The sequence below is a fragment of the Mandrillus leucophaeus genome, unplaced genomic scaffold (assembly GCF_000951045.1).
Source record: "Mandrillus leucophaeus isolate KB7577 unplaced genomic scaffold, Mleu.le_1.0 Scaffold607, whole genome shotgun sequence".
In the NCBI taxonomy this organism is placed as follows: Eukaryota; Metazoa; Chordata; class Mammalia; order Primates; family Cercopithecidae; genus Mandrillus; species Mandrillus leucophaeus.
In genome coordinates this window covers 1,528,983-1,544,947 of record NW_012106553.1, presented here as the reverse complement: position 1 = coordinate 1,544,947, position 15,965 = coordinate 1,528,983, and the positions used below count along the sequence as shown (strand labels likewise).

Here is a 15,965-nt window from a genome sequence, read left to right as displayed (position 1 = left end):
CCTCCCTCCCTCCCTCCCTCCCTGCCTTCCTCCCTTCCTCCCTTCCGTCTCTGCCTCCCTACCTCCCTCCTCCCTCTTGCCTGACCTTCATTGTCAGTGTGTCTTGAATATTTGAAAAATATTTATGGGAAAGTGAATGAAACCTATTGTAAATGGAGAAGTAGATGGCAAAAAAGAGTATTAGAGCTTGGCTTTTCAATTGTAATTGTAGCCATGACCTAATTTTTGGTAATCTAATAGGCCCATATAATCTCTGCTTGGTGTTGGAAGGGAAGACCTTTCACCTTTTGTATTTTCTTCCTAATGTCATGCAAAGTGCTAGAGCTTTGGAGCAAAATGTTTGATTTCCAAATTCCAATTCTTCCATTTACTACCCAAGTAACCCTAGAGAGTTCTCCTGTTCTCTCTGATCCTTGGGCTATCCTCTTTTGAAAACAGGAATAATAACATCTACTAAACTCTAGGATTGCTGGAATAGCTCGATGAGGTCATATATATCAAAGTGCATTTCTAAACCTGAGCACTTCTATGTGATAATGGCAGTGCGGAGGAAGCGATAATTTTTTTTCCCTTGTTTTCCCAGAAGTGACCATGTCCCAGGCTGTGTGTTGTAGACTGGGTAGTTGCCTAGTAATATTGCTGGCTTATAGGATATTTCCTGTTTTGTATGTTCTTAAGAAGATCAGTTGAAATGTACAAGATGTCGTTTTGGAAAAGATGTTTCACAGTGGGAGGTGTTAAAGTTTTAGTCCTATTTCAGCCCCTTCACTAGACAAACTACCTTACCTTTTTGGGGGAATTGTATTATCTTTAAATGAAAATGATGGAATAGCAACATAAATTCCCCTTCTAGTTCTACTATTTTATGAGCCTTATTTCCGTTTCCTATGGTTATCAACTGTAATCGATTCTCTTGCAGTTGCTCAAACATCTTTTATCTGTACATCCTCATCAATCGTATTTAACATATAGAATCAGAACCACAAATGTTTAAAGAAAATTCTCAACCAGGCACGGTGGCTCACACCTGTAATCCCAGCACTTTGGGAGGCTGAGGCGGGTGGATCACCTGAGGTCCGGAGTTCAAGACCAGCCTGGCTAACGTGATGAAACCCCATCTCTACTAAAAATACACAATTAGCCGGGTGTGTTGGCATACACTTGTAATCCTAGGTACTCAGGAGGCTTAGACAGGAGAATTGCTTGAACCTGGGAGACGGAGTTATAATGAGCCGAGTTTGCAGTGAGCGCCATTGCGCTCTACTCCGGGCAACAAGAGCAAAATCTGGTCTATAACTAAATAAATAAATAAATAAATTTCCCACCCTTTGTACGTTTCCATGGCATGACCCTTTGCTTTATATCTCTGACTACGTGATATGGAATATGGGACATGGGAATTGAATACTTTTTTGTGGTTTCCAATTTTGATAATATTTTAAGGGGTCAAAAAAGAGTTCAAGAAAAAGAAAAGACTTGAGAATGATGAGCTAATGTATAAAGTTAACGTCATATTTCTAAGTATTTGAATTTTGGGGAATGTGAGAAAGTAGCTTTTGAAATTTATCATGCCTGAGCTTATGAAACCTGAGTTATCAAAATGAAAAGTAAGAAACATGTCTTCCTTGAGGTTTTAAAAAACAAACTTAACAGCAAAATTACCTGACAAGTTCTTTTGATTGATGAATCCACACAATTGTTGCACATCTCCTCCAGCCCCCTCGCCACATATGAAAGTTTTCTTAATGTAAAAGTAAACCTTTTTCCCCTACCTCTAAAAACTTCTGTTTACCCATTTTATTATTTCACATTATTTTGTTATGCAAAGGATTCCTGGAAAATTATCTACGATCGTAGATGATCTTATGGATATCTTTATAGGTATTTTAACATAGAAATTTCAAACAAATATATTTCCCTTTTATGCACAAACACAGAGTTCAGAAAAGATAGTTCATTTAGTGTTTGCTATACTGCATGTGTGGACTAACTGGTAAGGTGACTGTCTAGAATGGCACAGCTTGCCTAGATAATCTAGCTTGCCTAGATAATCAGTGGTTTTTAAACTATTAATATCTTAGAATTGCTTCAGGAAATATTACTAGAGGAGATAGGGGATAAAGCAACTCTGTCTGTAAATGTTTCATACAATGAGTTTCCATGTCTGATTTCATTTTTACCAGGGGCTCTGCTGCTTAAAAAGGGAGTGCCAAATATCTACTTTACTCTCAAATAGTTCATCTTATTGTGGTTATTCTTATAGTTCTTGTTTTATTGATGAATAGATAATATATGTATTGTTCCTTATTATTATCTATGCAAATTGACCTTTATTTTAATTGTAAGGGGTTACTTTAAAAATATATTACTTGTATTGTTTTTATTTTATGAGGATCGGAATTCAGTAGAAATCATTCAACAAGTAGGTAAATATTGTGAAAAGTGGAGGGTTTTTGTTGCGTATTTAATTTTGCTTTCTTATTTGAATAGAACAGTGAACAATGAGGCTACTTGTGTATACTCAAGTTCAGACCACTTTAACCACGACCCTGCCCTTACTTGTAAAAGAATTGGCTTAAACTCGGAGTTGGCCTAACTCTTGCAGGTTTACTCTGATTGCTTTTGAACAGCAAAGATAGTGACAGGCAAGTTGTGAAATGTCATTGTAGACCTATGCAGTATTAGAGATTAAAAAAAAAAACAATAGAAAAGGACATGGAAGGTGCATACCCTCATTTTTATAGAGGTAAAAGTTGAGTTCCAGAAAGTCAAAGAGACCTGATAGTGTCAGGGGGACTTGGTCGTGTGTAGGCTGCTTCTGTAGGGCTGACTGTGTGAAAGAGACGCCCCTTGGAGTAGCACCGAATAATGGAGTTTATCTTAAGGATCCATCTGAATGAAATCTGATACCAGAAAGCTCAGGGTCAGGGCAGATTTGTGGCTGAACTCTTACCATCTTTCTTTTCTTCTCATTGCTTTTTTTCTTCTCTCCCGTCCTCTTTTCCTCTCCTCCCTCTCCATTCCTCTGCTTCTCTAGTGTTTACATGTTCATTGTTTTCCTCTACCCAATGATAGACTTCCAACTTCCTGTTGTATGTTTGGATTGTTAATAATTAACCATGTACGTCATCTTTTTGGTTGATCATGGCCATAGCTCATACCTGTGGCAATTTTTCTTTTCTTTTTTCTTTTTTTTTTTTTTGAGTTCCACTCTTGTTGCCCAGGCTGGAGTGTAGTGGTATGATCTTGGCTCACTGTAACCTCTACCTCCCAGGTTCAGGCCATTCTCCTGCCTCTAGCCTCCCAAGTAGCTGGAATTACAGGTGCCCACGACCATGCCTGGCTGAATTTTGTATTTTTAGTAGAGACAGCATTTCATCATGTTGGCCAGGCTGGTCTTGAACTCGTGACCTCAGGTGATCCTCCCCCCTCAGCCTCCCAAAGTGTTGGGATTACATGCATGAGCCACTGTGCCTGGCGGCAGTTTTGTTACATGTTTTTCAGTCCAAATGCATAAGAGAAGGAGGTTTATTTGCCCATCTAATCTCCTTGTCACTGTCCAAAAGTTAGGTTCGCCAGCCTATTAATGGACCCTTGGTTCTGTGGGCCTCAGCGTTCTGAAATAGAGTCACATGGCTCAAAACATGGCTCTTTTGGCAACAAAGGATGGGGGCAGGACCGTTTCCTTGAAAGGAGATTTGGGTTGGCCAAACATTGCTGACGCTGGGTGTGTGTTAGGGCTGAAAAGGATAAAATAATACTAATTTTGAGGAAAAAAGTCCAAGCATTTATCAAGCCTAGCATTTATGTTCTATCTTGACGTTTAATATGGTTTGAATGCTTGTTCCCTCCAAATCATGTCAAAATGTGATCTCCAGTGTTGGAAGTGGGGCCTAATGGGAGATATTCAGTCATGGAGATGGATCTCTTATGGTGGCTTAGTGCCATCCCCTTGGTGATGAGTGAGTTCTTCCTCTGGGTTCATGTGAGATCTAGTTGTTTAGAGAGTGTGGTACCTCTCCCCAAGCCTTGTTCCTCCTCTCGCCATATGACGTGGTAGCTCCCTGTTGCCTTCATTCATGATTATAAGCTTCCTGAGGCTCTCATCAGAAACCGACTGGATATTGACACCATGCTTCTTTATACAGCCTGCATAATCATGGGCCAATTAAACCTTTTTTCTTTATAAATTACCCAGCCTCAGCTATTATTTTATAATGAGGCAAAAATGGCCTAATATAGCGTTTTTGTGCTTTATCATGAAAAACTCTTGTCTTCTGTTGTTACCTTATTTCTTGTTTATTTAGTGCTGTGTTCTCAGTTGTCAAGCCAGTATTCCACTTCAGATTATGAAAATATATTCCTTCTTATGAATGCTCTAGTGTTTGCTCCCAAGATAGCGTTTGAGACAACTTTTCCCACTGCCCTTAACATGTGGAGAGGGTGTCCTTCTCAGATAGTAATACGACTTGAGTTTCGGCTTGGTTTTGTACATTAGAAAAGTTGAATTATATTTCTGTTAGCCATTACATAAGAAGTTTTTTAGGGAAGGGGATTGTTTTTGTTTTTAAATTTCTGTCTCTTCCACGTAGATTTACAGAGATTCAAAGAACATAGTGAATTAGATATCTCCAGGCAAAGGTGCAGGTGATATTTTTCAGTAGAATATATAGAAACTCCTCAAGGTTGGGTATCACGGCTTTTCTACACTGCATACTACTTAGCATAAACTATTTTCTAGAGCAGCTTGAGAGAAAAGCCATCCACTCAAATCCATCATGAGAGTGATGCTATGCACATTGGTGTCATGGAAAATTAGACAAAGAGGAGTCAGTTATCAAGTCAGCGGGTTATTTGTAAGTCCTCCTCCCCTGGAGAGGGTACATTTGGGGAAATGGGTAAGTAGGGTGTTTGGAAAGGTAAACAACTTCAACTGAATGAGTGGGAAAGAGGATACACATCCCAATAGGAATGAATTCATTTTTTCCCTGACTTACAACAGTTTGTATCTCATTCCATAAAATGACATTTCTATTAGATAAAATAGATCATATTTTGTGCAATTCTCACTACTGAATACTACCTGTCTCCACTAAACATTACTAGGATCTGTTTGGTGAGGCTGCTCATATTATTATACAGCGTGAGAGATTATATCAAGTAGAAATGTTACTGTCTTCATTTTTGTTTTTATCCAAATACCTCTTAGCCATTATTTGGACTGTCTATTGGTGTTTTCATGGCATCAATAACCACATATATGACATAATATAGGTTGTTTTTAAGGGGAAAAAAACTATAAATTCACTCAGTACCCACCCTTACTCTCCCTGCCCCACACACTTAAATGTTCATGGTGTTAGAAATCTACTTAGAAAAGTTATTTTCAAAGTGAGAACACCTCACTTTGAGAATGACTCAGACCAGCACCATCATTGAGGATGTTGAGAACATCTTCAGATCAGCACCATCACTAGCACCTACGAACTTAGTAGAAATGTAAGTTCTTGGGCCTCACCCAAGAGGTACAGATAAGAAACTGGCAGGTGCAGCCTGGTAATCTAAAGTTTAATGAGTCCTCCAGTGGCTCCGTATAGGCTAATGTTTGAAAAACACCGATCTAGGATTGTGTTCTTTATAGTTAATTCCTGGTACCATTACACATGTTCAGATGCCTAGAAGCCCGTCTACTGAAGCCTCTCAGTAACTTAGTTTTACTTTTGATCAAAATACTTTTTAAAGTCACATACTCAATTGCCTGACTATTAACAGAGCGTTTATTTTGAGACTATTGTCAAAGTAACAATTACATAACTAGCATTTATTGAATGTTTACTATGTGAATATCACTTGATGTGCATGAACCTATTTAATTTTTACAACTGCATGTGGGACCCAGAGGGCTCAAGTGAATGGCTGAAGGTCACAAAGCCAGCAATTGGGAGATCCAGGTATTACAGCCTGATTCTAAAACCTTCACCAGTGTTCTTTTTTGTTAGGGATGCTTTGAGGAAATAATAAAAATGATTATAGATAAATAAATATCGATTGTGTCCCCAATTTCATCAAAGACAGATGATAGATAAAAGATTGATCTAGCTTACAACAAAACAATTACACTTTCAAGAGAAACTAGATAGAAACAGTTTGGATATTTCTCTCCTCCAAATCTCATGTTGAAATGTAATCCCCAATATTGAGATGTGGTCTGGTGGGAGGTGTTTAGGTCCCTCATGAATGGCTTGGTGCCTGTATGAGTCTGTTTTCACACTACCAATAAAGATATACCCAGATCTGGTAAGAAAAAGAGGTTTAATTGGACTTATAGTTCCGCATGGCTGGGGAGGCCTCAGAATCATGGTAGGAGGTGAAGGGCACTTCTTACATGGCGGTGGTAAGAGAAAATGAGGATGATGCAAAAGCAGAAACCCCTGATAAAACCATCAGATCTCGTGAAACTTATTCACTACCATGAGAACAGTATGGAGGAAACTGCCCCCATGATTCAAATTATCTCCCACTTGTTCCCTCCTACAACATGGGGAATTATGGGAGTACATTTAAGATGAGATTTGGATAGGGACACACAGCAAAACCGTATCAGTGCCCTCCCCATGGTACTGGTCATACAGAGTGAATTCTCTGTTAGTTCACAGGAGAGCTGATTGTTTAAAAGAGTATGGTGCCCCTCGTCCCTGTCTCGTCTACCCCCTGTCACCTTATGACACGCTGCATCCCATTACCTTCCTCCATGAGTAAATGCTTTCTGGGGCCCTCACCAGAAGCAGATGCCAGCTCCATGCTTCCTGTACAGCCTGTGGAGCCATGAGCCAAATCAACCTCTTTTCTTTATAAATTACCCAGCTTCAGGTTTTGCATTATAGCAATGCAAAACAGACTAACAAAATAGTGTGTTTTGTTACTTAAAAAGCACACACTTTAAAAATTCCTTTAGTTATCACCATCTTTTTTCCCACTGATATTAGAAAGAAGAGAGTAATAAACTTTACTCACTGTAATAGAAAAAAAGTGCAGTGAAATTCCTGTTGTATTATTAAATTTAAATGAAACCACCATTGAAAAGAAAAGTTATATGTAAACACAATGTAATGTTTTGTATTATCATCCTCTTAGGTTTTACTAAGTTAAGATAGTTTTATATTCCTAAGTTATCAGGGAAAGCTTTTCTAATTAATCACAAAAGGAAGCTCAAGCTTGGGTAGGGTCTGGGAACCCCTTTGTTTTCCATATGGGATCAGTGGTAAGACATTCCTTGAGCTCTGTGAAACACAATTGAAAAAATATTGATTTAGTATATTTAAGATAGATTTCTCTAAGGATTATGTGGTTACTTTCTCAGGCCTGTCACTGAGCAGTCACATACAAATTCTGGCTTTCTGAATTCACATTCTGTGATGTGTCACTATGGTTGTTTGTCTACCGCAAAGATTCTGAAGGTTGTTGAAGATTAGTTCATGGTCATGTGTGTTTTGAGTAAGATGCTGGGCATTGGATCTAATTCTAGTATATAAACATCCAAGGGTGGAGACTGGTTCTTAATTAAATAGACCATTCCCCTTGGCCTTTTGTTTCCTTTAATAACCTGGGTAAGATTTTCCTATGTAACAGTTTTTATTTGATGATTAAGTTTCTGATTTTTCTTTTCATAGCATGGTACTTTTCAGTTAGTCCTGCTCCTCTACCTTGAAACTGAAATGAATACTGAACAAATAAATCGTTAATGTATTAGGCAAGATCTGTTTATTTTTATCCCATTTCACAATCATTAAGGCCATAATTAGTTCAGGCAAAGATCATCTATGGATGCTAAAACCACTGGGTGGGTGAAAGGTTTTTGACAAGTAGCATACTCACAGTCCCCAAAGTATTACCTCACAGATTATTTTTAATTTAAAAATTTTGCAGTCATGGTTAAAATGGTGAAATCTTGTAGACACTACCTTAATCGAGTCATGAAACTCGGCATCACCACACATGGGCCAGACTGACACCATGAGCTTCCTGATGGGATGCAGCAGAAAGGATGTGGCCTCATGCATGTGATATTCTGGCCTAATTTACTTAATCTGGATCCAATCATCAAGAAAAATCAGATTGGTGGACTTTTATAAGACACCTGACCAGAGTTATTTTAAAAGTTAGCTTTATAAAAATAAAAAAGCTGCTAGGACCCTGCTCTAAATTAAAAGAGAATAAAAAGACGTATCATTTTATTATGTGATGTTTGGATTTGGGGTGGAAATTAACAGTAGATAAAAGGACACTACTGGCACCACTAGTGAAATGTGAGTATGGGTGATACCAGATAATACTGTTTCTCTGTTAAATTTCTCCAGTGTGATAATGGTTTTGAAAAAATTAGAAATTCTTAGGAGATGCAAACTGAGGTGGGGGTGGTTTTGTAACATCTTACAGATGGTTCAATTGCAACAGCAAACCTAATATATGTAGACAGAAAGCCAGTGTGATGAAATGGTGGCCACTGATGAATCTGGGTGAAGGATGAGTGAGTGGAGTTTATTGTAATAGTTGTTCAACTTCTCTGTGAATTTAGATATTTTTGGATATAAAGAATGAGCAAGTAAATAAATACGAATGAATGCTCTTTCATAACTAATTGCTGGTACTCCTCGTCTATCACCTGTAGTTAGTGGGTTAGTGATAGTTGTGCTAAACTATGACCCCTTTAAATGGCCTAAGTTTATTTCATTCACACGCTGTAAATTTTGGTTCTGGGCTCTTGTTTATTGGACTGTCTTTATGTACTTACAGTGGGGGAGGCATCATCTTATAGTTCTGCTGGCGGCACTTACTATGATTTGTCAAGTCAGAATAAGTCCCAACTGTGGTTTGGTGAGCTTTTATCATGTATGTATTCAGAGGATAGATAAAAATAAATATAAAAATAACATGTTCAAATGGTTTATTCATGCGTCCTTGGTAAAAGGATGCTGTCACTAGACACTTTTGGTGCCCCACCTCGCATCCTCCCCTCCCACTTTCGTGTACCAGCAGCTGCTACAGCGATCAGCTCTGCACAGTTGTGACCTGGTAGCACTTGGCTTCAACTGCAACACCTTTCACTTACTTTCTGTGCCGGGCCTTCTCTACATTCGTTTACCTTCTGAGACTTGTGAGACTTATTCACAACCAGTAGAACAGTGTGGGGGAAACGGGGGGAACTGGCCCCGTGTTTCCATTATCTCCCCCACGGTCCTGCCCACAACACATGGGGATTGTGGGAGCTGCAATTCATGATGAAATTTGGGTGGAGACACAGCCAAACCATATCTCCTTCCTTCTCTGCTTAACTCTTTCTAGTCCCTCAGTACTGTTTCTCGGAATTGATTCCCAAAATAAATGACCTACATGCAAGCTTTTCTCGCAGGCATTGTTTTTCTTGGCAGAACACAGACTAAGACGATGTAATCTTTGAAATCTCTCTAGTGATGGTCGAAGAGTGTGGGGATTGTTATAATTACATTAACTACTTTGTAAAAGTTTGTGGTGATAACTAGAAAAAGCACTAGTCAGGAGAACCTTCCTTGTTACTGGTGTTGGGAAGGTCATTTATCAATCAGGTAACTAGCAGAGCTACAAGGATAGGAAGTTAGGGAGAAGACATGTTGGTAAGTCTATTGGATTCTGTTGCTTGGTTGTAGGATTTTGGATCCTGGTCTCTGGTATAAGGGGTTGAAAGTAGCAAGAGCCCCTAAATCTAAAAGTAAATGAGTGTCTAGAGATTTGTGGCAGGACCTGGGCAGGGCAACAGTTATTTGAACTGAGATATAAAATTAAGCCTTGAGAGTAAAAAAAAAAGGCCTATTCTAGTTCATAATGGGATTGAAATATAGGAGCAAAGCTACTATAGTATTTGCACAATCTTCTCCCCCTGCCCCACCGTGCTGCCCTGTTACCCAGTTTTTGTGCAAAATCACACAGCGTTAGACTGGAACTTGTAATAAATTACATCAACCTAATTTGAGAAACTGAAAATAGGGAGCAGTCTGAACTTAGAAGGTAGGGAGAATAAGGACGCTGGAAACTAATTGATGTCTTACAAGCACAGACTGGTTGCATATCATAATTACTTGTTTTATTGTATAGTTCAGGGTAATTCTGTGACTTGTTGAGTCTCAGTGGTTAGATATTGCAGTGACTTCAGCCATAGGCAGTTGATGTACTTTCTGCTTCAGTAAAGTACAGACGTAGAAGACCTGATTAAATCCTGTCTCTTTACTAATACCCCGAGGGAACGCTTAATGAATGATGCTTCCCTCAAGAAGAAGAATAATTAACAATAGCTATATTATTCATATTAATTTATAGTTACTGGTTGCTATAATTAATGCTATTTAGGAAAATCGTCATAATTATAGCACTTTACAACTTACAGAGTATTTTCCCATCCATTTTCTTATCTGAATCTCATAACATCACCCTGGCTTAGGTGAAACATGTGATATTCTCTTCGTTTTATAGATAAGAAAACTATGGCCCAGGGAAAGATTTAAGCAGACACCACTCTACCACCCTTGCCAATATATTGGACTATCTAAGAGTATGTGGAAATACACTTACCAAGTTTATGTCTACTATAATATTTTATGTCTGCACACAAGAGAATCAACTTTACTCAGTTTTTAGTTGCCTTCCATAACAGTAATGTCCTGCCTTTCCTTGTACCAGGACCCATTACCCAGAATGTTCACATGAATTTTAAATGTTAAATGGAATTTTTCTTAATAATACCACAATGTGTCATAGTTGTTACTGCCCTTTGAGATAAACATGAAATCTCCTCTGATAGAGGGATTAGCACCTGAAAACATCTGTTTTCAGTGTATAGACCTGTTGGCCTTGAACGGTTTAATCAGATTGGAAATTCAGACTCAGAAAAGTCTGAATTTCAACCAACCTGTCGTGTCACTCTTTTTCTATTTTTGGCTATGGCAAGAGAGTTGAAGAAAATCGCTCAATTTTACAAGGCTAGCCTTCAAATCTAGGCCATCCAGCTTGATGATATACACATGCTTACCAGTGTGAGCATGTACACACTCACACGTGTGTGCATACACAGATGCACACTGAACCTCTCTCGTTCCCTTTTTATATCAAATTCTAGAGTATCCACTGCTTACTGTTGTACCTCTGACTGTGTTTACCCAAAAGATAGTGCTATGAGAAAGGTTACTGCCTGTGTCACAGTCTGTCATTATTCATTGGTTTATTTATTCAGAAATACTTTTTAAACACTTATATGGGCTAGGCCTTGAACGAGATTCCTAGGAAACAGGAACAAAACAGACAAAGCTTCTCATGAAGCTTATGTGTTCTAGGGGGGAGACTGAAAATAAACAGAAAAATACACATAGTGGTAGTTATTATTAAAAAATAGATTTAAAAGGGTAAGGGAATAAGATGATGTGATGTAGAGGGGTCATAATAATACATCCAGAAGGAGAAAATCATAAGGTGCCTGCTGTAGATAATGTGATAATGTGAACTCTCTCTCTCTCTCTCTCTCTGTATCTATATAAAATATATATGTGTGTGTATATGTGTGTGTGTGTATGTGTGTGTGTGTATATATATATATGTTTGAGACAGAGTCTCACTCTGTCATGTAGGCTGGAGTACAGTGGTGCGATCTTGGCTCACTGCAACCTCCGCCTCTAGGGTTCAAGCAATTCTCCTGCCTCAGCCTCCCAAGTATCTGGGATTACAGGGACCTGCCACCACGCCCAACTAATTTTTGTATTTTTAGTAGAGACGGGTTTCACCATGTTGGCCAGGCTGGTCAGATAACTCCTGGCCTCAGATAATCCACCTGCCTTGGCCTCTCAACCTGCTGGGATTACAGGCATGAGCCACCGTGTCTGGCCTGAAATCCATGTTTAAAGAGGGCTCACAAACGAGGAAGCCAACTGCCTCTTGAGGTAGGTTTGGCTCCAAGGACCTGGGCCACAACTTCAGAGACAGCTGATGTTACTGTGCTTGAGACAGATCAGGCCCAGGAAGGATTAACTCAAGCTAAGGATTAACTAAGTTCAAAAAAGAATAATCAAAGCACCAGATCCCATTATGTTTCTTTTACACAGAAAGTTAAATAAGCTGCAAGACTCAGGTAAGGTGGTTTGGTGAGTAAGCTACTAGGGCATACGGAACTAGTGGTCTTCACAGGCCATTACCTTTTACACCTGCTTCAACGTATTCACTAAAATGACAGATTGACTTCAAGGGTTATAAGATTTAGTGCTAGCTTGTCATGGCACCCTACTTGTTGTTCCTACTGAAGATATTCTAGCTTCTTGGTTGGTTAATGCTTTCTCTAAATTCTTGCAGACACCAGATACTCTCTTGATATTTTACGTCCTTAGGCAAGTCCAATAGAATTGATTAGATTATTGTAACTTTCCACTATTGTATTGCCATTGAGTCTTGCTAAAGATACACTTTGGTCTCTTAATGAAGTTTTAAGAGCTTCTTCCATACACATACATGATCATTATTAAACTGTCACTTTAAAAGGTTATTTTTTTTTACTTCACCCTGCCTCCGAATACTGGGGTCATCTCACCTTATACATTCTTGCTTTTAATTCTAGGCAGATTCTTTGCTTCTTTTTCCCAAACTTGATCATAATTCCTGGAAATACCCTGTCTCGATATTATTGCCCTCTGCTCTCCTGTTGATTCTGGCTGCAGGTGATACGAGGCTCTGACATAGGAAATCCGGAGATCCTGACTTCATTGTCTATGCTCACTGCAACATGCTTCCTCTGCAGCCCCTTGGCAGAACCCTAAGAGGTCTCTTTCCGGTTCATGTTCTAGGTGCATCCCTTGGGTCTTGCCATCTCTAGCACACACGCATACCTGACACCCCCGAACCTCAGACTTCCAAGCACTCTCACGCTCCAATGTCTTCAAGTGCTGATTCCTCTTTCTGGAATGTCAGTGTCCCTTCCCTGCTCCTTGCTACTCTGATAAATATTATTCTAGGCAGTGGTTTCAAAACACCAAGAGCTTGTGAGCTCTCTTCAGCTGGTTCTGCTCTTTAAGTGCAGGAATGGAGACATTTATTTTCCTTTACTTGTATACTTATTTAAAAACAAAAAAACAAAAAAACAAAAAAAAAACTTCTAAATAAGTGTGTGACCCAGGACAAATCTTTTATTTTTCAGTTTTCATATCTGTCACAAAGTGATAATTCTGTCTCAGCCTACCTCACTAAGATTTTATGAAAGCTTAATTAAAAAAAAAAAAAGGTGCAGAAAAACTTGGACAAAGCCACATTATAACTTGAGAAATGTGAACTTATAATGATATCAGTGGAAATTTCCTTTATTAACATGTCTGCATTGCTTCCAGCAAGGAAATCCCGGAGGCAAGACACTTGAGGAGAGGCGCTCCAGCCTGGACGCTGAGATTGACTCCTTGACCAGCATCTTGGCTGACCTTGAGTGCAGCTCCCCCTACAAGCCTCGGCCTCCGCAGGTTAGTGCCACCCACAATCGGCTCCACACAGCCATTCCCAGATATGCTACTTTTATAGGAAAGAACGTGCTGCATCTGAGAGCTCTTTTATTCTTTTCTTTATTTCTTTCTCTTTCTTTTTTTCTTTCTTTTATCCTTCCTTCCCTCTTTTCTCTTCTCCTTTTCTTTTCTTTTCTTTTCTTTTCTTTTCCTTTCTTTTCCTTTCTTTTCCTTTCTTTTCTTTTCTTTTCTTTTCTTTTCTTTTCTTTTCTTTTCTTTTCTTTTCTTTTCTTTTCTTTTCTTTTCTTTTCTTTTGATGGAGTCTCACTGTGTCACCCAGGCTGGAGTGCAATGCCACAGTCTTGGCTTACTGCAACCTCCACCTCCCGAGTTCCAGCAGTTCTCCTGCCTCAGCCTCCTGACTAGCTGGGATTACAGGCACGTGCCACCACACCTGGCTACTTTTTGTATTTTTAGTAGAGATGGGGTTTCACCATGTTGGTCAGGTTGGTCTTGAACTCCTGATCTCGTGATCTGCCTGCCTAAGCCTCCCAAAGTACTGGGATTACAGGCCTGAGCTACCATGCCTGGTCCTTTTATTCTTTCTTGATCTTCTTAGAGTCAATGATTTAAGTTGTCTTTTTATTTAATATCAATGTGTGTTAGTCAACTGGCAGAAATTTCTTAAATTGACTCTTTGAGTACTTTCTTTAAAAATAACACAACATTATACAAAAATATTATATAAACAAGTAAATCTCTTATTCCATTGCCTTGCTCTTTTTGCAGTTTTGTCTATATGGTTATTTTGTTACATGTTGTTATAGTTTTCACAAATATGATTTAGCTTGGCTATGCAAAGTTGAGGTGAAGAGCTGTGTCTTTTGCAAAGAAATTACTTTTGTTGGATATTAAGGTGGTTTTCTTTATTTTTGTCATTGTTATAAATAATGCTACAAGGGACATATTGTGTATATTTGAGTTATTTCCAGGCTTCAGATTTCTAGGAGTGGGGTTGCTACATTGATGAGTGTGACCACTTTATTTACTTTTCTTTCCAAAGGTTGTGAATAGTTTATACTGGTACCACCAATTAGTTTGAATATATCCGTTTCTCCTCAAATTCACTAGAATTTGATGGCTGCAATTAATCTGTGTTTTTTAAGTGCAAATGGAGCCTTGTTAGCTTTTCTTTGCTTCTTTATTGTTTACATTTTTATTTTTGCCTACTTTGGAGCTTGGCTATTTTCCTGCATCTTCACTTAATATCTGCATTCCAGAAGCTGATCTTCCAACTGCCAGTGATCATTCCCTGCCTCTCTAAAGTCTTGAAAGAGTTGTAGCAAATCTGTTTCAGGGCTTCCAAGTCCTCAGAAGACAGCCATCAGAACTGGAGCTGCAAACATTGGACAAGCAGTATTGTCACCGTGCTGTTGGACTCTTGCGTGACATTTGTTTGACTAAGTGAGAATGCGTACGGCCTCTGAACCTCACTCCAATTCTTGAATGGCAGCTTCTGTATTTACAGTGGTTCCTTTCTTGAATTAAAAACCAGTCTTGTTTCTCTGCTGTCATTCATTTCAATACTTAACTGCTTGTAAGGTGGCAGCACTTTCTTCTTCTTTTTTCTTTTATGAGACGGAGTCTCTCTCTGTTGCTGCTGAGGCTGGGGTGCAGTGGCGCAATCTCAGCTCACTAAAACCTCCACCTCCCGAGTTCAAGCAATTCTCCTGCCTCAGCCTCCTGAGTAGCTGGGATTCCAGGCGCCTGCCACCACGCCCAGCTAATTTTTGTATTTTAGTAGAGACGGGGTTTCGCCATGTTGGCCAGGCTTGTCTGGAACTCCTGACCTTAAGCGATCTGCCTGCCTTGGCCTCCCAAAGTACTGGGATTATAGGCATGAGCCACTGTGCCTGGCTGCTGTCTTCTTTAGATACATTCCCTTTACCTTTTCTAAACATATAATGGAATTGTCAGCAATGTGGGGATTCATGGCAACATATACTACCGCTTAGCTCTTCCTCGCTGTCCCTGCTCTTGGCTCTGTCCATCCTGTGAGCAGTAAAATTGTACTTTGTCCCTGTAAATGTGTACTCAGCTCCTCATCTGTAGCAGGCCCTGTGGTCTTTTGGGGGAACTGATGAGGCAGAAAAGTGGATAGTTGAGAGGAAGAGAAATAGGACTCCGTTCTCATCTTCTAATAGCCTGTAATGTTATGTGTGAGGCTACGGCCTATACTGCAGGAACGCAAAGAAGATAGTGATATATTCTTTTGAATGTGACACAGTCGGATAATTCTTATTAAAAGACTTGGATTTTCTTTTTTTTTTTTTTTTTTTTTTTTGAGACGGAGTCTCGCTCTGTCGCCCAGGCTGGAATGCTGTGGCCGGATCTCAGCTCACTGCAAGCTCCACCTCCCGGGTTCCCGCCATTCTCCTGCCTCAGCCTCCCATGTAGCTGGGACTACAG

At 39.4% G+C, this 15,965-nt stretch overlaps 1 protein-coding gene across 1 annotated transcript in view; it reads left to right on the top strand.

Moving 5' to 3' along the window:
- LPP (LIM domain containing preferred translocation partner in lipoma) overlaps positions 1–15,965 on the top strand; it is a 766,241-nt gene that overhangs the window by 371,813 nt on the left and 378,463 nt on the right. Inside the window, exon 5 of the mRNA XM_011999879.1 lies at positions 13,392–13,517. Coding sequence (XP_011855269.1) covers positions 13,392–13,517 — 126 coding nt within the window. The remainder of the gene's footprint in view (positions 1–13,391; positions 13,518–15,965) is intronic.